The sequence below is a fragment of the Echiichthys vipera genome (assembly GCF_963691815.1).
Source record: "Echiichthys vipera genome assembly, chromosome: 16".
In the NCBI taxonomy this organism is placed as follows: domain Eukaryota; kingdom Metazoa; phylum Chordata; class Actinopteri; order Perciformes; family Trachinidae; genus Echiichthys; species Echiichthys vipera.
The window spans coordinates 28093658-28121601 of record NC_139841.1 but is presented as its reverse complement, the minus strand read 5'-3'; the positions used below and the strand labels follow the sequence as shown (position 1 = coordinate 28121601).

General features: G+C 45.1%; 1 protein-coding gene across 1 annotated transcript in view; it reads right to left on the bottom strand.

The window, feature by feature from the left end:
* The window catches only part of zmiz2 (zinc finger, MIZ-type containing 2), a 34738-nt gene that overhangs the window by 5285 nt on the left and 1509 nt on the right, over positions 1-27944 (bottom strand). Inside the window, exons 2-19 of the mRNA XM_083929448.1 lie at positions 20168-20269; positions 18736-18852; positions 15164-15364; positions 13602-13770; positions 11860-12063; positions 10354-10566; positions 10129-10215; positions 9858-10035; positions 8725-8866; positions 7389-7467; positions 6159-6290; positions 5951-6056; positions 4888-5045; positions 4620-4687; positions 4469-4537; positions 4135-4376; positions 2916-3031; positions 1321-1533 (exon numbers count right to left, since the gene is read on the bottom strand). Coding sequence (XP_083785574.1) covers positions 1321-1533; positions 2916-3031; positions 4135-4376; positions 4469-4537; positions 4620-4687; positions 4888-5045; positions 5951-6056; positions 6159-6290; positions 7389-7467; positions 8725-8866; positions 9858-10035; positions 10129-10215; positions 10354-10566; positions 11860-12063; positions 13602-13770; positions 15164-15318 — 2331 coding nt within the window. The 5' untranslated portion in view covers positions 15319-15364; positions 18736-18852; positions 20168-20269. The remainder of the gene's footprint in view (positions 1-1320; positions 1534-2915; positions 3032-4134; positions 4377-4468; positions 4538-4619; positions 4688-4887; positions 5046-5950; positions 6057-6158; positions 6291-7388; positions 7468-8724; positions 8867-9857; positions 10036-10128; positions 10216-10353; positions 10567-11859; positions 12064-13601; positions 13771-15163; positions 15365-18735; positions 18853-20167; positions 20270-27944) is intronic.

The window sequence follows — 27944 nt, the reverse complement described above, 5'->3', positions numbered from 1 at the left end:
TAAAAGGACGTTTATTCCGGTTTTAAGACACTTTTTACCAAACATGTTTTACATTTTGGTGTTTTTTAACTCAATATTTAAAGCAGATTTTAGTCGTTTGAGGTCTGGATCTGAAGTTATCAGAGAAACAAATGTGAACAGCAGCTCGGAGCGTCGAAGAAACTAAAGATTTTTAACAAAACGAAAAGAAGTGGACCCAGTATCAAACCCTGGGGTACACCTCCAGTTTTAAGACACGTTTTTACCAAAAATGTTTTTTATTTTGGTGGTTTTTAACTCTTTAGTTGAACAGTCTGAAGGATTTTAGTCATTGGACGCCTGGATCTGAAGTTACCAGAGAAACAAGCTGAACGAACGTGAACAGCAGCTCGGAGGCGTCGGAGAAACTCAGGACTATTAACAAAAACTATAGAAAAGAAGTGGACCCAGCATCAAACCCTGGGGTACACCTTTATCTTTAGTTGTGTTCTTTAGAACGATGTTCAAACCACAGAAGTTTTTAATTTCATTTATTATTGCGTGCATACGTCAGCGTTGTTTGTCTCCTAGAAGCTTCATAAAAGGACGTTTTATCCAGTTTTAAGACACTTTTTTACCAAACAAGTTTTACATTTTGGTGGTTTTTAACTCTATACTTGAAGCAGATGAAGGATTTTAGTCATTGAACGTCTGGCTCTGAAGTTTATCACAGAAACAAACTGAATGAACGTGAACAGCAGCTCGGAGCGTCGGAGAAACTAAAGATCATTAACAAAAACTATAGAAAAGAAGTGGACCCAGCATCAAACCCTGGGATACACCTTTATCTTTAGTTGAGTTTTTACCCCAAATGTTTCCAACGATGTTCAAACCAGAGACATTTATTATTACGTGCATACGTCGGCGTTGTGTTTGTCTGCAAGAAGCTTCATAAAATGACGTTTTATCCACCTTTAAGACACTTTTTACCGAACATGTTTTATATTTTGGTGGTTTTTAACTCAACATTTGAACAGACTGAAGGATTTTAGTCACTGGACGCCTGGATCTGAAGTTATGAGAGAAACAACCTGAACAAACATTAGAAACTAGCCTTGATCTGACAGAAGGTTACAAAAACCACCCAGACTTGTTTCCAGTCTTTATGCTAACGCTAAGATAAGCTGCTGTAGTTTCATGTCCACTGTAAGAGTGGTTATCGATTGTCTCATTTAACTCAGTGAGAAAGAATAAAACATGTTAAAGAATATTTTTTGGGTTTGACAGAAGCAGATAAAACAAAAGTCCCCTTGAGTCCTGTGAAAGTGACTGAGCTCATGTTTAACAGGTCGGTCCACTCACATCTAGTGCGTGATCCGCCCCCTCTCCTCCAGGTGCTCCGGGGCCTCCCAGAACAAAGGGGCCTTCGCTCTGCAGCCGGGAATTCTGGGTATTCACGTTCCGCTGCGTCAGCGGACTGCCGGCGTCCCCGAGACTCTGATTACCGTGGACGCCTGAACTGTGCTGCTGTTGCAGGATGTTATGGGCGTGTTCGATGCGTCCAGAATGAGGCCCCTGAAACCAGGAAGAGACACGAGACACGAAGAATCTTTATTTCATGGTCTTAAAAATCACAGGTTGTTCAACACACTGACTTCCCTGCGTGCAGAGGCGTCACCCTCGTGGTCTTTTCTTAAGAGGCCGAGCAGCAGGAGTGTGTGACAGCAGAGAGGACACACACAGCTGCCTGAGACGGCTGTGACGTGGTTTAGTGGCTCGGCATGTGAGCGGATGTATTCTCAGTGGACGCTGTCTACTCCAGGTTCAGCTAAAGGCTCTTACCTGAACTCACCAACCAGAAGGACGAGACAGTCAGTGCCGGCGACTAATCCACGGACACAAATGTTCTTAACCGTGACGGCACGTTTGACAGTTTTGTGTGTGTGGAGAGGCCAAACACTAGAAACCAGAAATCTCACGTGAGCAAACGTGACCTTGAGTAAACAAACGTTTTGCTTCCCTGGGTCCAGACCGGAGAATCAGCCCGGTCCACAGAGTTGACAGAAGAAGTCTGTGTGATATCAGGAGACGTTATAACTTCCTGAACACGCGGCTGAACATGTTGAGTGTGTGAGAGTTTAGAACGTCATGCAGCAAAGATTCAAGGTCTATGACGTCTGACACATGGTAGATATAATGAGCGTATGGTATGTCACAGGGTTCCTGCACCTTTTCTAAAGACAAAGTCAAGCACTTTTTAAGCATTTGAAAGTGCTTTTTCAAGCTTCTCCAGCACCTCACAGATGCGGTACACTACACATGTATACACAGTACATACAGTGTATGCAGTATATTGTTTATTGCACATTAAATTAGATGCTAGATGTTAAATTAGAGACCAAAATTATGTTTCGTTCTACATCAGGGTGACAAATCAAAGACAAACCTTACTGTTTGTAAGAACCTTGAAAACAGGACTTTAAACTTTAAACATTAAAGTGTTTTCAAGGTCAGAACTGCTTTACTTAGATGATGTAAAGCTGTCTAAGGAGCCGTGTTTACCACCCCGCGCACACACAAACTGTCACATAAAACAGGATCACGCCACAGAACGAACACTCCAATAATTGTATTGAACAGCCAAACACAATTCAAACGACAGAAGGGAACAGCCCTCATATATTCAGTGTTATTTCTGGTCTTTATTAATAGGTTTTAGCCTCTACTGGTTGAAAAGCAAGTCACATTCAGGCCTCGGTTGTAAAGGAAGCTCAGTGCCTTCTGGCCGGGGTCGGTTCACACTCTGCTGGTCATTGTTGTGGACTCGACCGTGAAGGAAACCGCAGCGAGTGCAGCCAAACACAGAAGAAAGTGGTTCCTGTCACTGTGGCCAGAGGCGAGGGGACAGGAACATGCATTCATGTGTTATGTTACATAAGAGAGAGGGGTGTTCCAACCTGCTCGGACTGATAAGAGAGTGGCGGTCCAGAGGAGGAGTACTCTCCGAGTGTCGGGGTGCCGGGAGTGTTGGGGAAGTCTGTGAATCCTGCTTGGCTGGAGAATCCCTGGCTCCCTAAGAGACAGAGACAAAAGAAACGAACAAATATGACTCACAACTTAAAAACATGGGAAGGGCACACGTGTTGTTGTCTCTTGCATAAGAGCGAGCGGTGCAGCGTGGAGAGAAAGAGCGCTGCCAGCTGTGGAGTAGAGAGTGCGTGTTCAGGGGGGTGGGGGGACTGGAAGCACAGGTCTTTGCTCTGCTGCTTCCATTATTGTTCTGGTTCAACTCCCGTCTAAGAGCAGACGACCTGACTGAGCGAGCTAAAAAACGTGATTGTGTACAGCATGTGTGTGTGTGTGTGTGTGTGTGTATAGATTACACGTGATGCGGTTCAGTGAGTCCTGCGCCCCAGGGGCGGACTGTAAAGACTGGATTATCAGCTGAAACATTTTAACTACATGATGCAGTTAATCTAAGAGCGTGTGAAAACTACTTGGCAAAGCTAGTACAGACATTTAAAGATGTTGCCAAAAGTAATAAATAAGTATGTGGTGTAAATAAATATCTAAAAGGTTGAAACTATTAGCTAAAAGTAATGGATTAACAGTCAAAAGTGTTGTAGCCTTACAGATGGAAGTTAAAAGCCACCACAAAAAGATGCAAAAACACTAAAAATAGATGCAAAACCACCACAAAAAGATGCAAAAACACTAAAAATAGATGCAAAACCACTACGAAAAGATGCAAAATATCTAAAATTAGATGCAAAACCTACACAAAAAGATGCAAAATGACTAAAAATAGATGCAAAAAATCACAAAAGATCAAGAAATGCCTAAAAATGGATGCAAAAGATGCAAAATGACTAAAAATAGATGCAAAACCAGCACCAAAAGATGCAAAATGACTAAAAATAGATGCAAAACCACTACGAAAATATGCAAAATATCTAAAATTAGATGCAAAACCTACACAAAAAGATGCAAAATGACTAAAAATAGATGCAAAACCACCACAAAAAGATGCAAAATGTCTAAAAATAGATGCAAAACCACCACAAAAAGATGCAAAATGTCTAAAAATAGATGCAAAACCACCACAAAAAGATGCAAAATGACTAAAAATAGATGCTTCTGTGATGCTGAAGGTCCTGTGCTCAGTGTGGACTCTACCTGGCCTGTTGTAGTCGGGGGTGTTCCTTCCCCCTGCAGTCAGACCGTGGTACGGGGACGACGCCGGGCCCAGAGCGGCGATCATCTCCATCACATTAGGCAGGACCATGTGGCTCGGGCTGACGGTCCGGCAGCGCTTCAGGACCGGGCCGTCGGGCTCCTCTTTTATGTGCAGGTCCGGTTTGACGGGCACCGGCCTCCAACCGCACACCGGGTCTATGGTGATCTCCTCGTACTCAGAGCTGACGGACGAAGACCTTTGTTTTAATTCACTGAACACACACACACACACACACAAAGCATCGAGACATGGACTCCACGTGTAAACACTCACTTCTGGATGTAGACGAGGATCCCGAGCATGTACTGGTCCACCTCCAGGCCTTCGAGCAGCGCGGTTTTACTGTGAACGACATGAACGGCCGGTTACTTCAGAGAAGATCCTGCTCTAAAAAGACGCAGTGAGACCTGAGAGCTGGACGTACTTGCACACAGGACATCTCCACGTCCCTCTTTCACAATTCAGCTGCAAGTAGGACTCCAGGTCGAAGCACTGCAGAAGAAAAGACATCAGTAAGGGAGAATTCATTCATATGTGTGTGTGTGTGTGTGTGGGTGTGTGTGTGTGTGTGTGTGTGCCTGTGTGTGTGTGAGTGTGTCTGTGCGTGTGTGTCTCTGTGTGTGTGTCTCTGTGTGTCTGTGTGTGCCTGTGTGCGTGTGTGTGCATGTGTGTGTGTGTGTGTGACCCCTCACCTGTATGTGTCTGCAGTCGTGACCTCGGGCCGGCAGCTGGATGCGTCTGAACGTGATCGGGCATTTGAGGGAAACTTTGATGGCCGTCTGCTCGACGCCGTCCTCTCCGTTCAGCCCGGGGGTCCCGGGGATGGTGCCGCTGCTGAAGTTTCTTTTTACTGAAACAAAACAAAAGCACAAGAAGGAAGAACAGTTACTTTACTGCTGCATGAAACATCCTGTGGCTCGGGGGGTTGTAAAGCAGCTTCTCAGATTTCTTCAAATTCATTTTTTTAAAGCAAAAATAGCTTCATCAGCATTTACAGCATCTCAGATTTATCCCTTTAGATTCTTCAAAAAGGTGCAAAATGACTAAAAATAGATGCAAAACCACCACAAAAAGATGCAAAATGTCTAAAAATAGATGCAAAACCACCACAAAAAGATGCAAAATGACTAAAAATAGATGCAAAACCACCACAAAAAGATGCAAAATGACTAAAAATAGATGCAAAACACCACAAAAAGATGCAAAATGACTAAAAATAGATGCAAAACCAGCACAAAAAGAAGCAAAATGACTAAAAATAGATACAAAACCACCACAAAAAGATGTAAAATGACTAAAAATAGATGCAAAACCAGCACAAAAAGATGCAAAATGACTAACAATAGATGCAAAACCACCACAAAAAGATGCAAAATGACTAAAAATAGATGCAAAACACCACAAACAGATGCAAAATGACTAAAAATAGATGCAAAACCACCACAAACAGATGCAAAATGACTAAAAATTGATGCAAAACCAGCACAAAAAGATGCAAAATGACTAAAAACAGATGCAAAACCAGCACAAAAAGATGCAAAATGACTAAAAACAGATGCAAAACCAGCACAAAAAGATGCAAAATGACTAAAAATAGATGCAAAACCACCACAAAAAAATGCAAAATGACTAAAAATAGATGCAAAACCACCACAAAAAGATGCATCAAGTGTGAGCACCTCAGAATTGAACTTAAGCACATAACACAAATCCCTGAGATGCGTGTAAATGAGAGCGACGTGGGGGTGAACTCACTCTTGGTGATGCAGTGCTCGGCCGGCAGGAGCCTCTTCTTCATCAGACCCTGCAGCACGGACCTGACGGACGGCCGGTGCACCAGCTGTAGCACAAACAGGTGGGACTGCAGAGACACAAACACACCCGTTAAAGATGAAACACACAACCTTTAATGTGTTGGAGTGTGTGAAACGAAGCCCTGAGACAGGACGGGACGGTGACTCACGCAGCAGCAGGCGGTGACCGTGATCTGAACGGTGTTGCGTCCCGGCTGACACACGGGCTTCAGGTACAAAGGCTTATGGGACGTCTTGTTGTCTCCTCGCTCGATGCACAGAGGAGTTGCATTGACGCTCACCTGAGAATCACAGGAGGTTTAAATCAGTTTACGCTTGTTTTGAAGACTTGTTTTTGACAGCTGAGCTTTTTAAACTCCGTCATATCCTCAAATATACAGTTTATTCATATGTGTGTGTGTGTGAATACACAATATTACAACATCTTCTTGAACTCGTGGACAGATAACGCCTCATTTGCATGTTTCAACAGAACATTTTTAACCAAAAGTTCACATTTATGATCTGGAAATGGATGAAAATGCTTTGAAATGAAAAGCTCATATTTCATGACAAAATGCCTCGTTTGCATGTTTCAACAGAACCTTCCAGAAACCTTGTAGAGTCCAAAAGCACCCTGTTCATGTCAGTGGTGACCTGGGGAAGTTCCCTGTGTTCATCTGTTCCTGCACAGGTTTGAACCGAACATTAAATGTGTGTCAGTGTCTGAAACGTGCACGTGAGCAGCACGTCCACACACTTTGATTCCTCTGTGTGTTCTGAAGGTTTCGACCTTCACAGCCTCATTTACTCAACATTTATTATTCATAAAAACAGCAGAAATGAATGTTTTTAAGGATTTATGGAGCCAGAAAGAGAGAAATGTGTAAAAACCTTTTGCTCTAATGTCAAAAAATAAAACATCCAACCTCAAATTATTCAGACTTTTATTGAATCTTCTACGTTTGTTTCTCTAAATATTATAAATGTTTTCCTCAAATATCACATAAGGCACCAGAGGCAAAAACAGCCTCATTTATTCAACATTTATTCATAAAAACATGCAGAAAATTCATGTTTTTAGGCTGATTTTTGGAGCCATGAACATAGAAATGTGTAAAAACCTTTCACTCTAATAAGTCAACAAATAGAAAACAAGAATTTTGAACGTGACTTTATGCAAAAGTTCACATTTATGATCTGGAAATGGATGAAAATGAGCTCATATTTCATGACAAAAGGCCTCATTTGCATATTTAAACCTGACATGTAATGTAAAAAACAATGGTCCTGATGTCAGTGATGAACTGGGGACGATTCATGGTGAAACCTGTGAGTTCAAGTGTCTGCAGCAGCTCAAATAACCAGAGTTACCCTGAGAGAAAGCGGCTGACGCTCACCTGCACCGAGGCCGGCCAGTTGGTGTTCATCTGTCGGTCCTCGTGGTGGTAACACTTAAACTGCAGCTCCAGGTCAGGCCTGCGGGGGGCGACACAGCACCACCGTCAGGGACACACACTGGGTGGGGTTATCAAACATTCCTCATTTTCAAACTATAATCCCTCAGGAAGAGCGACTTTAACGTTACAGCCCCGTTATAAAAGAAGCTGCTCCTCGAACTTTCACCCTCTTGCTCATAAATGTTGTTGCAAAGGATTGTGGGGCAGAATCCAGGCAGCTGCGGGCGGACGGACGCCCTGGTGTTCCTGGCATGTTGTGTATTGGGACATGCTAAATCCTTCTCTGGCAGACTCAACGGTGCTGCAGGATCTCACACACAAAACACACGGACGGAATATTAAACGGGCCGATCGGGCTCAGGCCACAGGGCCCAAAGTGTCCGGGCCCGTCCTGCAAAACGGCACTGCAAGAGACTCTAATGTACACAAAGACATGCAAAACGACCACAAAGAGAGACAATACGACAGAAAGAGACACAAAACAACCACAAAGAGACACAAAATGACCACAAAGAGACACAAAACAACCACAAAGAGACACAAAATGACCACAAAGAGACGCAAAATGACCACAAAGAGACGCAAAATGACCACAAAGAGACGCAAAATGACCACAAAGAGACACAAAATGACCACAAAGAGACACACAATGACCACAAAGAGACACAAAATGACCACAAAGAGACACAAAATGAACACAAAGAGACACAAAATGAACACAAAGAGACACACAACAACTACAAAGAGACACAAAATGACCACAAAGAGACACAAAACAACTACAAAGAGACACAAAATGACCACAAAGAGACACAAAACAACTACAAAGAGACACAAAATGACCACAAAGAGACACAAAATGACCACAAAAGACACAAAACGACCACAAAGACAGACAAAATGACCACAAAGACACACAAAATGACCACAGAGACACACGAAACGACCACAAAGAGACACAAAATGACCACAAAGACACAAAAAATGACCACAAAGACACAAAAAATGACCACAGAGACACACAAAACGACCACAAAGAGACACAAAATGACCACAAAGACACAAAAAATGACCACAAAGACACAAAAAATGACCACAAAGACACAAAAAATGACCACAAAGAGACACAAAATGACCACAAAAGACCACAGTGTGTCTCCTGTGTAGAAAGCTGGCGCCAGTTGTCGCACACTCGATGAAAACAGGACAGAAACAGAAGAAGAGGAGGAGCGTGTGTGTGTGTGTGTGTGTGTGTGTCTCTGTAAAGTGTCCGTACCTCAGCATGAGCGTCTTGTAGACGGAGTCTCTCAGCTGGAAGGCGTGGTTACTGACGGCCAGGTTGTGCTCCAGTCTGAACGGCTCCAGCACCACGCCGTCTCGTACCGGGAACGTCAGCCGCAGGTCGTCGCTCGGGTTACCTTCACCGCAAAGCAACCAAACAAAACAGGGCCTTTTTACACCGCAGCGTCTTTCCCCTTATGACCAACTGTCCGCTTGGTTTCAGACATTTCTCTATCCAAATTATGATTTATTACAAATCGAGCCGAGTCGAATCGAACCGAGTCGAACCAAATAGAGTCGCATGGAGCGGTAGAGAGTCGAATCGAGTAGCATCGAGTTGTATCGAAGCGCATTGAGTCGTATCAAGGCGTATAGAGCCGTATGGAGGCGTATCAAGTCCAAACGAGTCGCATGGAGACGTATCGAGTCAAATCGAGTGAAATCCAGTCGCATGGAGCCGGATGGAGCCGCATGGAGCCGCATTGAGTCGAATCGAGTTGCATGGAGCTGTATCGAATCAAATCCAGTCGCATGGAGCCGTATTGAGTTGTATCGAGCCGAATCCAGTCGCATCGAGTTGTATGGAGTCGCATGGAGGCGTATCGAGTCGCATGGAGGCGTATTGAGTCGCATGGAGGCGTATCGAGTCGCATGGAGGCGTATTGAGTCGCATCGAACCGCATCGAGTTGTATGGAGTCACATCGAGCCGCATCGAGTCGCATGGAGCCGTATCGAGTCGCATGGAGCCGTATCGAGTCGCATGGAGCCGTATCGAGTCGCATGGAGCCGTATCGAGCCGCATGGAGCCGTATTGAGTCGCATGGAGCCGTATCGAGCCGCATGGAGCCGTATCGAGTCGCATGGAGCCGTATCGAGCCGCATGGAGCCGTATTGAGCCGCATCGAGCCGTATCGAGTCGCATGGAGCCGCATCGAGCTGTATCGAGTCGCATGGAGCCGTATCGAGTCGCATGGAGCCGCATCGAGCTGTATCGAGTCGCATGGAGCCGCATCAAGCCGTATTGAGTCGTATCGAACCGCTTCGAGTCGTATCCAGCTGCATCACGTCGTATCGAGCCGCAGTGAGTCAAATCGAGTCGTATAGTGTGGTATTGAGCCACGTCTCACCTGTGGACACCTGCTGGGCGCTGATGTTGGGTTTGGTGTCCGGTGGGAGGTAAGGGGGCTTGGTGTCCTGGCCCGGGGACAGGTACGGAGGTATGGACGTCCCCGGCGTCATCGGAGGCGTGGGATTCCCTCCCATGGGCGAGCTGGGGTACCCGGGCATCACTCCGGCCCGACCTGGCTGAGAGAGGAGGACGAGGAGTGTTATTAAAAGCCGTCTCCACCGTGGCTCAGTAAATCTCTCTCTGGTGCGTTCTCATAAAGAGCGTGTTACCCCGTTGACCGCTGCCTGCGTGAAGGCGTTGTAGCCGCCCGCTCCTCCGGACGGCGGCAGGCTGCCCTGACCGTTGAACGGCTCCGACTGGAACACAAGACGGGGAACAGACGCTCAGCAAACCGAGAGTTCAACAGCTTCAGTCAGACGATGTTTTATATTATATATATGATGTTAATTTAGATATTTATATTATATTATATTTATTCCTTATAAGCGGGTTACCTTATAAAACTGTGGGGGGTTGGGCTGAACGGCTCCGGGGGGGAACTGCGCCGGGTTGTGTGACCCTGAAGTGTACTGCCCCATGAGAGGCATCCGACTGGAGGGGTAGGAGGGCGAGGGGGCGCAGCGCTGCTGAGGACCGGAGGGGTACTGCAGGGGCTGGGTGGGGTACCCCGACATCCCCCCCGAGCCGTACTGCTGCACCGGGAACCCCTGGAACGACAGAACACACGACAGTCACGGACACGCAAGAGTTTATTGTTGCAGCAAACACCAGCGCTGAGTCATCGCTCTGCTGGTGAATCCATAAAGTCTATTTTTACCCCCTTCCTCTGTTACATGTGCAGGTACATCACATAACTGCCCCACATTCAGACGCCAGAGGTGGACGTGACGTGCACACACACACACGCACACACGCACACGCACCCAGTCGAGCCCAGACATGCGTCCTTTTAGTCGTTACATGAGCCTGAGGAGGAGAATCATCTAGAACACAGATTTATTAAGTGCGTCTGGACCCTCTGGTGTTTTGAACGTCCCCTCACAGACGACTAAAACTTAAAAAAAGTACTAAATCGTGCTGTTTTGAAACCATTTGCAGTCATTTTGCATCTGTTTTTAGTCGTTTTGCGTCCCTCTGTGGTGGTTTTGGGTCTATTTAGAATCATCCTGAGTTACTTTGGAGTCATTTTGCATCATTTTTCTCATTTTGCATCTCTGTAGTGGTTTTGTGTCAATTTTTAGTAATTTTGAATGCCATAACAGCTGTTTAACTTCTATATTTAATCATTTTGCATCTATTTTTACTCATTTTGAGTCCTTTAGTACTCATTATGCATTTATTTTTAGATGTTTGATTCTTCTGTGTGGTAGCTTAGTCATTTTGCATCTTTCTGAGTGCTTTTGTACTGTTTAAGCATTTATTTTTAGATGTTTGACTCATCCATGTGGTCGTTTTGTATCTCTGTGGTGGTTTTGTGGCTATTTTTAGTCATTTTGAACACCTTTGTAGCTGTTTAACTTCTATATTTAATCATTTTGCATCTATTGTTAGGCATTTTGAGTCCTTTAGTACTAGTTATGCATATATTTTTGGATGTTTGAATCTTCTACGTGGTCATTTTGCATCTCTCTGGTGGTTTTTGTGTCATTTTGCATCTTTTTTTACTCATTTTGAGGCATTTATTTTTAGATGCTTGATTCTTCTGTGTGGTCACTTAGTCATTTTGTGTCTATCTTTAGTGGTTTTATGTTTATTCTTAGTCATTTTATGTTTATTATGAGTCATTATGAGTCCCTTTGTACAGGTTATGACTCTAATTTTTAGATGTTTTACGTCATTTTGTGTCATTTTGGATCGTTTGTAGTTGTTTTTGTGTATGTTTGTGGTCACTGAGCATCTCTTTATTATCGTTTAGTGTTTTTTCCAGTCCATGTTATGAGTCAGGGTCCTCTCTGGGCCCCGGGGCCTGTGTTACGAGTCATCTGTCCATGCTCACTGACCTCTGAATGAAAAGGCCGTTTGAGCCCCTGCTGTGGGCCAGGATACCCTCCGTGCTGGGGCATCTTCTGAGCCTGGGCCGGGTGAGACGGATACAGGCCTCCGGTGGGAGGCGGAGGTCCGGGCCTGGAGGAGACCATCCCTGGAGGGCCGCGGGGTCCCGCATGGGACAGGAACTGGGTGCTGTAAGAGGATGCTCCACCCATCTGAGAGGGAAAGGGAAGTACGACAGCGGGGGTAAAAAACAAAGCTCACCGGGTGTTTGGTGCACAGAGTGAACAGAGTCAGACAGAGGAAGTCAAATTCAAGCACTTTTCAAGCATTTGAAGGTGCAATCGAGGTTTCCAGCACCATACACATGTGGTGAATGACTCATTTAGATCCAGCAGATACAGATTATTGCAGGTCTTTGTGTTAATGTGCTTTAAACAACCCAAATTATGTTTTCATGACAGCTCTTTACAGAAGGGTGACTAAGGGCGCACTCCCACTGTTCCTCCGTCCCGTGCCCAAGCATGTTTAACGGCTAAAGTCTGGTTCCTTTGACCAGTGTGAGTGCAACCGTACCACGTCTAGGAGCGGCACGCTTGCCGTCCACGGCCCGTTTGGGAGAGGTGGGCTTTAGTAAAGCACGTTTGCACGTGTACGAGCACGAGCGTGCGCACGTGTACGAGCACGAGGCCTACGGCGGTTCTGAGGTCATTTCCTGTGCGCCTGTTGGGACGTAGAAAAAAGAAGGAGGGACCATGCGCGGACATTTCAAACAATGGCGGTGAAAGGTTCACGTTGGTGTGATGCGGAGGTGGAGTGTTTACTGCAGATTTGGTCGATGAAAAGATTCAAAAACAGTCGACAAGACGCACAAAAACTCAGAGGTCTACGGAAAGATCTGGAAACAAAGCCACGCATCGCCATGACGTCATCAATGCGTGTGACGTGTTACGGCGTGATGACGTATAGGCAGCAAGAAGCATTCTCCGAGGCCCAGGTAGTGTGAGTACAAACGGGCCTGGAGGGGGGGACAAGGACCCTAAAGCACGGGACACGGGACGGAGGCACAGTGGGAGGGCGCCCTAATTAAAAAGGGAAACAGTTTCATGTTTCAAAGTCTGTCGCCTGTTTTTAAGATCACCTTTATTTCAAACACTTTTCTAACAATAAAAACACCAGATTGAAATTTCCAGAGCCTGTAAGAACCCTGACCTCAGTGTCCCTGCGTTAAATGTGGATTTATCTCCTAATATACGTTAAAAAAAACATCTATTTCTACGCTGACTCCCTCTCTCTTCTCTTCCTGTTTCAAATGTTGGACTCATCCTGAACTCAGGGCCAGAATTAATCCAATCAAACGAGACTTTGGACACAACTGAGCCCCACAGCGGTCAAATACAGACGTCATTCACCTCCGATTTGACTCTAGCCATGTTGAATCCATGACGTTGTGTGTTTGTGTGTTTGTGTTTGTGTGTGTGTGTGTGTGTGTGTGTGTTTGTGTGTGTGTGTGTGTGTGTGTGTGTGTCTAGTGTGTGTGTGTATCTTATGCACAATGTTTGAATCCTTTTTCTAAGAAACAGAGGAATATTGTTCCAGTTTAAGCCTCTGAATGGCTTCATGATATGACTTCCTGTGCAGGAACACTGGTCTCATGATTTCGAGTCAAATTAATAAAAAATAATATTTAATCTGCTGCACGAGAGATGAATGAAGTGACTCCCCGGGCTCCAGCACAGACGGACACGTTTACCTGTCCATAGCTCATCTCCTGGTGCTGTTTCTCCTGAATCGCTGCAACAGTTGCTGTAGCGGTGGCGGTTGCCGTGGCGGCGGCGGCGGCAACAGCTGCAGCGGCGGCCTGAGTGAAGTCTGAGGGAGGACGGGAGCTCAGACCGGCGCCTCCACTGTTACCAGAGTAACTGCAGGGAGAGAAGAAGAAGAAGAGGGGGAAGACGGGGAGATGAGTGGGCGGAGAGAGAGAGAGAGGTTTGGTCATGAGCATGAGTCAGAGCGGTGGGTGAGAGCAGCCACGCTGACATGCGGAGATGCAAAACCACGCAGAAATAGCACCAAGCACTGAGCTGCAAAGACCACACACCACTGTTCCATCATCACAGTCGTGTGGTTTTTCTTTTTTCACGATCAAAGCAAACGAGAGAAAGCGTCAAAGCAACAGGAAACTGGGAATTATTCGCTGAAAAAGGCGTTAAAATGCTTCTTTACTGGAATGTTTTTACCTTATTGTCTGGTTCAGGCGTCTGCTTAGTTGTGTGACAGCAGTTACTGATAGTTGAGTCACACAACTAAGCAGAAAAAACAGAAAAAAGGTAAAAATATTCACGTTTAAAAGACTTTAAAGTGTTCGATTGAGTCCATGTGTGAACAGAGCAGAGCTTCCGCTGACGACTGGATTTCTTTCGATTAATCTAAACCATTCATTTCATTGGTTGTTTCATTTATATTCATTTTATTCTGAAAAACTGTATGTCACTGTAAAACGCAACAAAAGCAAAACGCACCTAAATGTCGTTTATCGATTAAAATGAGAAACTGTTGGTTAAAACTGGCAACGTGATTAAAAAATCAAGAAAAAAAGAGGTAAAAACCAAACAAACCCACGTTCCCACCTCACCTGCTATGTATGTCACAAACACTATAGGGGGGATTGGGGCCGTGAGGGTCGGAGTTTTACAGTCTGTGAGCGTGGGACTGTGTTGAACATCAGTTTAAATCAAGGATCAGAAACGCCGCCTGCACTTCATCCCCGGAGCCGGTGTTTTTCACCCAAACTTGAGAAATATATCATAGCCGGTTGAATCTCTGCGTGTCTCAAACGTGTTCTGTTAGCCTAGCTACCGGACGGTGGAGCTAATGTTGCTAATTCTGTAAACGTCATCCAGACGGACGTATCTCCCTCCCCCCCAACGTCACATACATGCTCTTTTTTGGTCAGAGGAAATGAGGCGGAGTCAAGATGGCAGCTCCCAGAGGCGAATACGATCGGAGACGCTACGCGCATTTTTCATACAGTCTATGAATTTCGCTCAGAGCCGGCGTGACTGTGGAACTTAGATTTATATTGGTGAGCACTTTATCCAAAATTAAAGCCCTTTTCAGACCTTGAAACCAAAAAATAAGGATGTCAAGCACCTGTACGGACCCTGTTTCATGGACAGAGCCTGGCGTCCGGACTTCAGCGAGAAGTCAGAAGAATCATTTAGTCGTTATTTAACGTTCTCACACAAAACACGCACATCCACACATGCAAGGAACGTGACTGCGTTGGATCTGAGGAAGAGAAAAGCAGCTCACCTCCCACCGTAGGCGGGGGCCGGGTTGTAACCGGCGCTGGGGCGTCCGTACATGACCGGCTGACCGTAGCCTTTAGAGACGGCGTCTCCGTACGACTGCTGGCCATGAACTGGGAGCCATGCCGGGACCCATACCGGGGCTGCCACCGGCATCATGTGGCCGCCGGAGCTCTCGCCCCCGGACCCATGGTGCACCGAACACCTACAGGAGGAGGAGAGAGAGAGAGAGAGAGAGAGAGAGAGAGAGAGAGAGAGAGAGAGAGAGAGATGAGAGAGAGAGAGAGAGAGAGAGAGAGAGAGAGAGAGAGAGAGAGAGAGAGAGAGAGAGAGAGAGAGAGAGAGAGAGAGAGAGAGAGAGAGAGAGAGAGAGAGAGAGAGAGAGAGAGAGAGGAGAGAGAGAGAGAGAGAGAGAGAGACGTTATCACAAAGGACAGTGAAATAAAGACGGCAAAGAGAGTCGATGTGTTTTCTTTGGTGACGCTTTATTTGGATAATTTTCTGGGTAGTTTCCAGAAAGACTTGATTAAATCTGTCATTTTTAACCTTTAACACTTCTAGTTGCTGTAACTTCCTGCAAAACATGGGAATCACCAGACTTTCTCTGTCCCTCTGTCCGTCTTTTCTCTCTAAGGGCGCACTCCCACGTCTAGGAGCGGCACGCTTGCCGTCCACGGCCCGTTTGGGAGAGCTGGGCTTTAGTAAAGCACGTTTGCACGTGTACGAGCACGAGCGTGCGCACGTGTACGAGCACGAGGCCTACGGCGGTTCTGAGGTCATTTCCTGTGCGCCTGTTGGGACGTAGAAAAAAGAAGGAGGGACCATGCGCGGACATTTCAAACAATGGCGGTGAAAGGTTCACGTTGGTGTGATGCGGAGGTGGAGTGTTTACTGCAGATTTGGTCGATGAAAAGATTCAAAAACAGTCGACAAGACGCACAAAACTCAGAGGTCTACGGAAAGATCTGGAAACAAAGCCACGCATCGCCATGACGTCATCAATGCGTGTGACGTGTAACGGCGTGATGACGTATAGGCAGCAAGAAGCATTCTCCGAGGCCCAGGTAGTGTGAGTACAAACGGGCCTGGAGGGGGGGGACAAGGACCCTAAAGCACGGGGCACGGGACGGAGGCACAGTGGGAGGGCGCCCTTACTTTACCTATACGCTATACGCACGCTATAAAAAAAGAAAGAAAAAGCAGATCTACAGATTTCCAGAGCTGCACCGGTGAAACCACAGTGATGAAAACCACCTGTGTTGGTTTGTGTTCAGGGACTTTTTCTGTTCCTGATGTTAATGATCCTTTTTTGTGCGCAGAGGACTCTTTTTCTTTCCTCCTCCTTCTTCTTCTTCTTCTCTTTCTCCGCGGTCTGGAAAAACGTCCAAGGTTACGTTTTTGTTCATGTGAGTTTAAAACGCTGGTGCAGCGACGACCTCGACTCATCAGACGCTCCCGTTATTGTTCCGATCATGAGCTCTCTTCCATCCTGACTGAGGTATTCCTCAGGTCAATAACGCGCTTTCACTCCTTCGCTTCATCACGAGCGCTCTGATACGTTTGGGAGCGTATGTGAGGAGTTGAATCTGCTCTGAAGAGCCGAACCGAGGAGGACAAATGTTTCTTTACAAGAGAAGAAGTGAGGAAGGAGCAGCTCACTCCCACTGACAGAGGAGCGTAGGAGTGCAGCTCTCCAGTGTTAGATTTAGCTTCACGTCTGCTCCATTCATAACCGTCTGTAAGTCGTTTCTCACCTACATGGTTTCATTTTACATGTAGCTTTAAAAAGCTCTTATCCACCGCTCTAGGAAGAGATCGCTGAATGTTCCCTCTGCCGTCACAACACAGGTCGTCACAGCGTGTAAGGGTTAAAGTTGAACTCAGATTGGGTTAAAATGTCATTTAAAAATATTCTATTACAAATATTTGCGTGCACATCTGTCTATCCAATGTCTGTATGTGAACACAGTTAATATAAATGACCCTAACGTTGATTATCTATATATGAAGAGCTCTTTTCCAAAACGAGATAAAAGCCAAATTTAAAAGAAGTGAGTTTGAGCCACTTTGCTGTTTACAGAACCTTTTCACTGCTTCATCAGTGTTTCTGCCAAATCTCTATATTTCCTGTTAAAATGGTCTCAAGATGCAGTTCCTTTCCAAACCGCGACCAGCGCCAAACCTATTTTTAGCCTGAACGCATACGTCCTCTCGACCAATCAGAATCCGTGTGCGTTCTATGCGATCCAACATGGCGGCGCTCTGAAGCGGGAGAGTTTTTTGTTTCGTCAGTCCGTTCAACACGTTCAGACTGAGTGAAAGTGAAAAAAACGACTAAAAACAAATGAAAAACACCACAAAAATGTGACAAAATTACTAAAAACGGATGCACAATACAACAAAAAGTGAAAAAAACGACTTAAAACTGATGAAAACACTACAAAAACGATTAAAACATATGAAAACACACAAAAAAGTGTAAAAAACGACTTAATACAGATGAAAACACTACAAAAACGATTAAAAACAGATGAAAACACCAGCAAAAAGTGAAAAAAATGACTGTTAACTGGTGAAAACTCTCGACCAATCAGAATCCAGTGAGCGTTCTATGCGATCCTACATGGCGGCGCTCTGAAGCGGGAGAGTTTTTGGTGTCGTCCGTCCGTCAACACGTTCAGACTGAGCCATAAAAAACATTCTGACAAGATAAATGAATATTAACCAAATGTGTTGGTAAAAAGGTAAAAATGTAATTTTACTGAAAACTATTAAAATTCTTGATTTCATGCATAAACTATAAAGTCAAATATACATTTATGTTGTATTAACTGACTCTGTTTGGTTACAGCAGAGAGAACAAGAGGAGGAGGAGAGAAAGAGAGAAAGAGAGAGGGATGTCCCCGGGTGCACAGGTCGTCACAGCGTGTAAGGGTTAAAGTTGAACTCAGATTGAGTCAAAAATGTCATTTAAAAATATACTAATACGAATATTTGCGTGCAAAACTGCTGATGAGAATACAAATGTCTGCATGTGAACACAGTTAGTGTATTTACCCTAACGTTAATTAACTCTATATAAATACCCAGAATTCTGGATTTCATGCATAAACTATAAAGTCAAACATACATTTATGTAACTGACTTTGTTTGGTTACAGCAGAGAGAACAGGGGAGGAGAAAGAGAGAGAGAGAAAGAGAGAGAGAGGAGAGATGTCCCCGTGTGCACAGGTCGTCACATCGTGTAAGGGGTAAAGTTGAACTCAGATTGAGTCAAAAATGTCATTTAAAAATATACTAATACAAATATTTGCGTGCACATCTGCTGATGAGAATACAAATGTGTGTATGTGAACACAGTTAGTGTAATTTACCCTAATATTTCCAGTTTATTCTCGTTAATTACCTTTAAATAGACCCAGAATTCTTGATTTCAAGCATTAATCGTAAAGTAAAACATACATTTATGTTGTATTAACTGACTTTGTTTGGTTACAGCAGAGAGAACAGGAGGAGGAGAAAGAGAGAGAGAGAGAGAGAGAGAGAGATGTCCCCGTGTGCTGAGGCATGCGTTACCTGGCTGTGTGTGGGATTGGTCACGCCCCACACTGTGGTTACTACAAGAGAGATCCTGGGTGCTGATTGGTGCCTGGTTGCCAGGAGACTGGTCATTCAGGAAGGGGCCCGTCGCTGCTGCAGGAGGATATGGAGCAGAGTTAGTGGCACGGCGAGGACGTTCATGCAGATATCAGTGACTGCATCACGTGTTTCCTCACTGCCTGGTTAAAAACACCGCGTCAGGAGCCGTTTGCATCAGCGTGGAGTCAAAAGGGCGCCGCTGCATCATTTCCTCGCTGCGCTGACGATTAACCCGAGCATGGGTTATTCATCCGGCGGCCGAGGTTGTCCCTGGTGTCCTCCAGCTGAACCACGTCCTCTACAGGAAACTACCGCTGCGGCACGACAGCCGGGCCGCGGCACGACAGCCGGGCCGCGGCACGACAGCCGGGCCGCGGCACGACAGCCAGGCCGCAAATAATTTATATTATATCATATTGTATATAAGAGGGATAATAATGAACCTTTCGCCGCCATTGTTTGAAATGTCCGCGCATGGTCCCTCCTTCTTTTTTCTACGTCCCAACAGGCGCACAGGAAATGACCTCAGAACCGCCGTAGGCCTCGTGCTGGTACACGTGCGCACGCTCGTGCTCGTACACGTGCAAACGCGCTTTACTAAAGCCCACCTCTCCCAAACGGACCGTGGACGGCAAGCGTGCCGCTCCTAGACGTGGTACGGTTTCACTCACACTGGTCAAAGGAACCAGACTTTAGCCGTGACACGTGCTGGGGCACGGGACGGAGGCACAGTGGGAGTGCGCCCTAATAGCTAAGCCGACTAATTGTTGCAGCTCTGAATTCAGGGTTCGTACTTTTACATTTGTGGTAAATCACATATTTCTACAAACACATTTAGATATTGGAAATTACTATTTCACCTTTATTTTATCCATTTAAATCACTTTAAAAGACACGGTATTACGTTATAAACACCAAAAATGTTTCATAACACCAAAATTAAATCATATTTCTATTCTATAGCTATTTTTTGAGACAAATGTGGAAACAATGAGGAAATTTCAAGCACAAGAAAACCTGGAAAACACAACATTTTAAGGATTTACAGCCCGTGTACGAACCCTGTACATGGCATCACATTTAGCATTTATTGCTGTAAACGTGGTTAATGTGAGCGCTGCATTTGAACGCCCAAAGGTGAAGGAGGGAGGGAGGGAGAGAGAGAGAGAGAGAGAGAGAGACAGAGAGAGAGAGAGAGAGAGAGAGAGAGAGAGAATGACTGGGCTGCAAAACAAACCACGAGTGTCACTTGGTTCACCTCAGGACACTGGAGCTTAATGTCACAACAACAGTGCGCGAGTGTGTGTGTGTGTCTGCGTCTGTCTGCGTCCGTCTGTGTGTGTGTGTGTGTGTGTGTGTGTGTGTGTACCTTTGTGGAGTGGGAGGCAGGGAAGGTTTCATGGAGTTGAGGGGGTTCATCGGATGAACGGGGGGATCATTAGAGAGCCCCCACTGTCCTCAAGAGGCAGCCCTGAGGAGGAAAGAGACGGTTACTCGGAGCTCGTTTGCTGCACGGCAACAATTCATCATCACCGTGAGCCGACACTGTGTGCACAAAGACACGGCGCCCTCCCACTCACAGCCACTCACTTTAATCTGTGTGTGTGTGTGTGTGTGTGTGTGTGTGTGTGGACCGTGCACATCAAAACGTTAGCCTATCGCTGACTGCTGTAGCTTCTGATACCTCTCGGAGGAGGAGGAGGCGGCGGTGTGGGGGGGAGGGGAGCTAAATTTAGCTCGCTGATTTCAAAAGGAATCTAAGAGAACGGAGATGTGAAGAGGCAGACTCTCCCCTCAGCTGCACGCCGCCGCCGCCGCTCAAATCGCCCGCTAACGCGCGATTGTTCTGCCGCTGAGAGGATCTTTAATGACGCCCCGGCACGTCTGTGGCCCACGTTCAATACCAGATATTTCCACACGCCTTCGCCGATCGTTTTCTTTATCCGGCGTCCTCATTTCCCAACACCCCCCCTCTCCTCCTCCTCCTCCTCCTCCTCCTCCTCCTCTCCTCTCGTTTCTTTTGCTTCTCGCAGATTTGGGTCAGACGCCCCTCACATCTCGTGCTGGGATCACATGACTGCTACACCTGAATTCCCTCCTATCAAAAGGCGGCGTCGGCCTCCAGACGCCGACTCGCAACTTCCAGCGACACAAAGAGGCGGTTAAGCTGCGTCTCCATCACCGCGGCACAGACTGTACCTGCGGTCTGAGACACGCCGTTCCCTCGCCTGCGTTGACCTCGACTTCCTGACCTTTTCTTTACCCGCAGCTCTTCCTCTCTTCTCGTCCTCCCTCCTCCCGTCTCAGGTACCGCCGTCACGCTGACGGGCAAAAAACAACACCGGAGGCGTTCAATCAGCCCTCAGCCACTATTTGAATGTTTGCTTTGGACCCATTGACAGCTGTGAAACGGTGTAGGAGATTAAAGGGGCAGTGCGCTGAAAACACCCCAGGAAATCTCTCAACGCCCCGAAGATTCAGAAAAAAGTAAATAATTAAAGTCACTGATAAAAGCTCAGAACATCTTTAATAATTATAAATATGTGATAATTGTTACTGCATGCTTTCTAATCATTTCACATTAAAAATTGCTTCATTTTAAGTTGTTAAGTCCCCCCAAGTTGTTGGTTTTATTAGACACAGGGGCAAAAGGTGCGTCCAATATATACACAAATATATATATTAATCAAATAATAAACTATATATTACAAATAATATTTAAATAATTATAATATAAATATAAATATAATATAAAAAACAATTAAAAATACGTTACAGAAAGGTATATATAAATATAAGCAAACATAAGAAATTAATAATAATAAATAATAAACAATATTTTAAAACATTTAAATAATTAGAGTACAAAATAATTAATTTAGAATAAATACATTACAAAAAATAGTTAGAAATAATAAACATAATAGATTATTAATAAATAATAATCAATATTTTAAAATATCTAAATAATAATTCTAATAAAAAATAATGAATTCATAATTAATACATTACAAAAATTTATGTATAAAAATAAGAAACATAATAAATTATATAAATAAATAAATGCATACAAAAAATAAATAAATTATCCGATTAGCCCGATGGGTTAGCGGAGCTCTAAACAGGAATCAGCCGTCTCTGGTGCTCCTGAACCTTTTTTGCTTTTATAGGAAGGAGTGAACGCGGCTCTGCCTCCAACTCTGTACCCACTTCTTTTACACATCCCAGGGTAAAGTCAGCTCCGTCAGCACCGTCAGCCCCTGTTGCTAACGGCCGACAGCTCAAAGTTTCAGGGTGGAGCTGAAGTTTGGTTCTGCGTTACGTGCATCTGCACCTCACTGAGCCATTCGTTCACCGCGTAAACCAGGGGGGTCACAGTGATCCAGTAAACGGTCGCTGTGGCTGCAGGTTTTCATTCCAACCAATCAAAAACACACCTGGTCCAACAAATCACCTGTGTGAAGACAGTTCAGGTGATGGAGGAAGTCGAGTCAGGTGTGTTTTTGATTGGTTGGACTGAAAACCTGCAGCCACAGCGACTCTTTACTGGATCACTGACACCCCTGGCGTAAACCCCCCTCCTGGGTCCCTGATGTGAACGCCTCCTAAAAGGTTCAAACTTCCCCCTGCAGCATCACCACGAACATTACAATGAAATTAAAACGTTGACGCTCGATTTGAAGGAGTCCGTACGTCGACTGTTGTGATGCAGCGAAACAAACAGCTCCGTCAGCGTCACGGTCTCTACGGATCAGTTTGAATCTGCCGAACGCATCTGGAATAAAGCTTTAATCAAATTCAATTAGACCAATAATCAATTCAGGACTGGAGCTGTCGGCGTTCAAGTGTGTATGAAGTGCTGGAGGGGAGGGGGGAGGGGGGGGGTGGCAGCTCGTCGGGAAAGATGATTAGAAACTCCCTCTGCTACTTAATCAAATTAGACAAACAAACGCACGTTACATCATTTATTAGCTGCCGTGTAAATGACTCGAATGCTCTTCAGTGGCTCCTCTGCTGTGACTTCCACTGTGGTCTGGACAAACGTTAGTTCACGCTGCTTTATACTTTTACTGCACTGCATTTAAATGCAAGTTACGTCCCAGGAAGAATCTGTAATTTGCATCGTTATAGATCAAACAAAAGATAATAAAGCTATTAATCAGGAGCTGATGGACTCCTCCAGATGGACTGGTTCTCATGGTCTCAGCAGATCCATCTGAACTCTGGTTTAAAGATCTTTGTGAAGGGGTGAAAATCCTGGTTTCTGATTGGATAAACCATCTGTCTGTCACCAACATACGGGCCAAACCAACCAATCAGATGACTGAAGCGTGTGACGTGCTAACAGCGTGGAGGCAAAGCTCAGAAAGGAAACAACATGTGGGTAAAGGAGATTTTCCCTTTGTGTTTAACGTGAATTTACGGATCAAAGGCCCAATTTCAGGAGCCCGGTCCATATTCAACAGAAGGATCCAGAGAACAAAGAGTTAGTGAGCGGCTTGCTCCATAGCTGCTCATCTCATCCGTGGAAGCCTCCATGTTGTTTACACTCAACAGTCTCTTCTGTTTCACTTCAATCCACCAAAGAAACCAACGCTGATTGGTTCAAACTGCTAAAACGTCACCAAACTGATCTGAGAGTAAAACACAACAGAGCTCAGAGATCAGGACGGACTCACCAAGCTAGTTATTTCGTGCTTCAAACTTATTTAAAGTGTGGTATATTATATCTGGATCCCTCACCGCTGCATTCATCAATACTCAAGATTTCCATTTCTTGCACCAGAATTTATATTCAGGCTGAAATGATCTTGGAAACCATCAGCAACGGTTTAGCCTCTGGGATCAATGACCGATATTCAGGGGTTCAGGTGCAGCCGTCAGATATCTGGGTCAAGACTTCCTCTTCCATTCGCTGGTCATCCGTTCTACCTTTATTGTCATTCCCACTGTGCATGGAAGTACATGAAAGTCGCGGCAGAGGTTTAGCGATACATAACTACGGCACTGTGGACATAACAATAGTCATGAACTTGTTTTGGGGTGTTGTCTGTTGTGTTAATTGTTGTGACATTGTCGCCTTAAAATGTCTTGTCCAGCACTTTGTTCGGCTGCACCCTGATACGGCTGCACCTTGGTTGAGTTGCACCTTGGTTGGGTTGCACCCTGGTATGGCTGCACCCTAGTTGGGTTGCACCCTGGTTGGGTTGCACCCTGGTACGCCTCTACCTTGGTTGGGTTTCACCCTGGTACGGCTGCACCTTGGTTGGGTTGCAACTTGGTTGGGTTGCAACTTGGTTGGGCTGCACCTTAATACGGCTGCACCTTGGTTGGGTTGCACCCTGGTTGGGCTAAACCTTGGTTCAGCTGCTTAGAGCCTCTTCTAACCTCGGCCATCTTGTCTCCTTGCTCCACAAACCAAGGTGTGAGGTCACGGTAGCTACGTCCGTCTCTATTACACAGTCTGTGGTTGAAACTCTGACCCAAGGGGATGATCTCGGCACTCCAGAAGGGAAGTAGTCTCCCTGAGCTTGTTATAAAGGTCTGTAAGATGGGTTTAACCCCTCCCTGAGATCTAATTACCCACTTTGATGAGGGTAAAGAGGTTTTATTTGGACCGAGTCAAGTTACCAAGCGACAATACAGGACATCAAGACTGACTCAAAAAGGCTTCTGTGGAAAAGAGTCGTTATCTCGGAGGAAACGTTAAAAAGAACACGTTTCAGAAAAAAGGGTCGTGTCTAGATGGAAACCCAAAGTTTGAGAAAGTCTCGTGAGATGGTTGAAGTTAGGCATCAAAATCTAATGGTTGTCAGTTTGGTTAGGCACTAAAATATAATGGTTAAGGTTAGGCATCAAAATCAAATGGTTATGTTAGATGTGGTTAGGCATTGGAATCTAATGGTTACGGTTAAATGGTTATGGATAGGCATAGAAATCTAATGGTTATGTTAGATGCTGTTAGGCATTGGAATCTAATGGTTAAAGTTAGATGGTTAAGGTTAGGCATTGAAATCTAATGGTTATGTTTTGATGGTTGAGGTAAGGAGTTGAAATCTAATTGTTATGTTTTGATGGTTAAGCTTAGGAGTTGAAATCTAATGGTTATGGATAGGCATCGAAATCTAATTGTTATGTTTTGATGGTTAAAGTTAGGAGTTGAAATCTAATGGTTATGGTTAGATGGTTGAAATATAATGGTTATGGTAAGTATCGGGGGTAGAGAAGCGAGTCTAACTTGAGTTTTCACGTATCTACGGTTACCATTCAGACACAACCAGGAAAAAGTCATCGTTGAACACTTTTTCAGCCGTCGACGGAAGAACCGAAGATTGAAAACACGTTTGTTAAGAAGCGTTTAAAACCACCCACCGACTCGATACCAGCACCTTTAACGCTGGAGAAGCAATTATCATGTCTGCGGTTAATTATTGTTATTGAATGACTCCTGAAAAGAGCTCAGCAGGTAAAATGGTTTGACCCTGAACAGAAAAAACACTTTTCTCTTCCTGTTATTGACAGAACCAACCCTTTGACTCCACTGCTCATGTGTACTCGCAACAAGAACGTCTGGAGATGCAGAGTATGGTTCCTGAATAAGCGATTCACTGGAGAATACACGCTTAATACACGAGCTTAACTGGTCGACCTGGTGCCGCACCTGCCTTTAATAAAAGCACTAATTAAGAGTCTCAATGGGATCTGAGAGATTACCAATTAATAGCCTCTTAAACACAGAGGAGCAGCAGCCGGGAGAGGCAAACGTCGGCTTGCAACAATGAGAAAACAAGATATTATTAACGCCAGGGATGAAAGACGGACTCAGAGTAACAGAGGACGAACAGACGCTGCAGGAATAGATGCACAAAAGGTCTGGAGGACGTCGTAAATGTTGGTAAACGTGCAGAAATGAAAAGTATGTTCACTAAGGGCGCACTCACACTGTCCTTTCGCACCGTGCCCCGTGCTTTAGGGTCCTTGTCCCCCCCTCCAGGCCCGTTTGTACTCACACTACCTGGGCCTCGGAGAATGCTTCTTGCTGCCTATACGTCATCACGCCGTAACACGTCACACGCATTGATGACGTCATGGCGATGCGTGGCTTTGTTTCCAGATCTTTCCGTAGACCTCGGAGTTTTTGTGCGTCTTGTCGACTGTTTTTGAATCTTTTCATCGACCAAATCTGCAGTAAACACTCCACCTCCGCATCACACCAACGTGAACCTTTCGCCGCCATTGTTTGAAATGTCCGCGCATGGTTCCTCCTTTTTTCTACGTCCCAACAGGCGCACAGGAAATGACCTCAGAACCGTAGGCTCGTGCATGTGCAAACGTGCTTTACTAAAGCCCACCTCTCCCAAACGGGCCGTGGACGGCAACCGTGCCGCTCCTAGACGTGGTACGGTTGCACTCACACTGGTCAAAGGAACCAGACTTTAGCCATGAAACGTGCTTGGGCACGGTACGGATGGACAGTGGGAGTGCGCCCTTAAGGACGTCACGTTGAGCACATGTTTCACCATTAACTGACCCTTTATTGACCAAACAACTAATGGATTAATGGAGAAAACAAATCAGCAGGTTAATTGACACTGATAACCATCATTAGTTGCAGCCTTAGTCCAAACAGCATCACGCCAACACCTGCACTTCACTAACAAAGCCCTCACACAACACTTGACTTTGAGTTACAGACACAATTCAAAGTGCAGAGGTAGAAAACACCCTAACAGCAGCAGCCTCCGTCTGCAGCTTTCACAACACCTCTCTCTGCCTCGTCACGCAAACACTGACCCGAGCGTACCCACTCCACCTGGCGTCCAGCCAAGACAACATGTTATTGTACCCATGATCAGGAAGTCAAGTCCAAAACAGGCACGGGCTCATAAAACACGCTGCGATACAACAACAAGCCACGGGTGACACCCTGCAGGTGCACAGGTGCAACATCTACTGACAGGTATCACCGTCACACGCCCACACGTCACCCCCGACATCAAGACATGCTTTTGGATTTCAGGTTATGTTCTGATGAATCCATAAATCCACCTTAAAAACATGAATGTTCTGCATGTTCTGATGAATCCATAAATCCACCTTAAAAACATGAATGTTCTGCATGTTCTGATGAATCCATAAATCCACCTTAAAAACATGAATGTTCTGCATGTTCTGATGAATCCACCTTAAAAACATGAATGTTCTGCATGTTCTGATGAATCCACCTTAAAAACATGAATGCTCTGCATGTTCTGATGAATCCATAAATCCACCTTAAAAACATGAATGTCTGCATGTTCTGATGAATCCATAAATCCACCTTAAAAGCATGAATGTTCTGCATGTTCTGATGAATCCACCTTAAAAACATGAATGTTCTGCATGTTCTGATGAATCCACCTTAAAAACAACTTAAAAACATGAATGTTCTGCATGTTCTGATGAATCCATAAATCCACCTTAAATACATGAATGCTCTGCATGTTCTGATGAATCCACCTTAAAAACATGAATGTTCTGCATGTTCTGATGAATCCATAAATCCACCTTAAAAACATGAATGTTCTGCATGTTCTGATGAATCCACCTTAAAAACACGAATGTTCTGATGAATCCACCTTAAAAACATGAATGTTCTGCATGTTCTGATGAATCCACCTTAAAAACATGAATGTCCTGCATGTTCTGATGAATCCACCTTAAAAACATGAATGTCCTGCATGTTCTGATGAATCCACCTTAAAAACATGAATGTTCTGATGAATCCATAAATCCACCTTAAAAACATGTTTGTTCTGCATGTTCTGATGAATCCACCTTAAAAACATGAATGTTCTGATGAATCCACGTTGAGTAAATGAGACTGTGGAGGTTGAAGCCTTCAGAACACACAGAGGAATCAAAGTGTGTGGACGTGCTGCTCACGTGCACGTTTCAGACACTGACACACATTTAATGTCCGGTTCAAACTTGTGCAGGAACAGATGAACACAGGGAACTTCCCCAGGTCACCTCTGGCTGATCAGAGCACGTTTTATCCTTTTTGACTGTTTCAATCTCTGTGTTTGAGCCTCTGTGCTTTTATGTTTTAGTCCCTCGTGTTTTTAGCCTCCGTATTTTAACCCTTTACTGTTTTAGGCAACAGT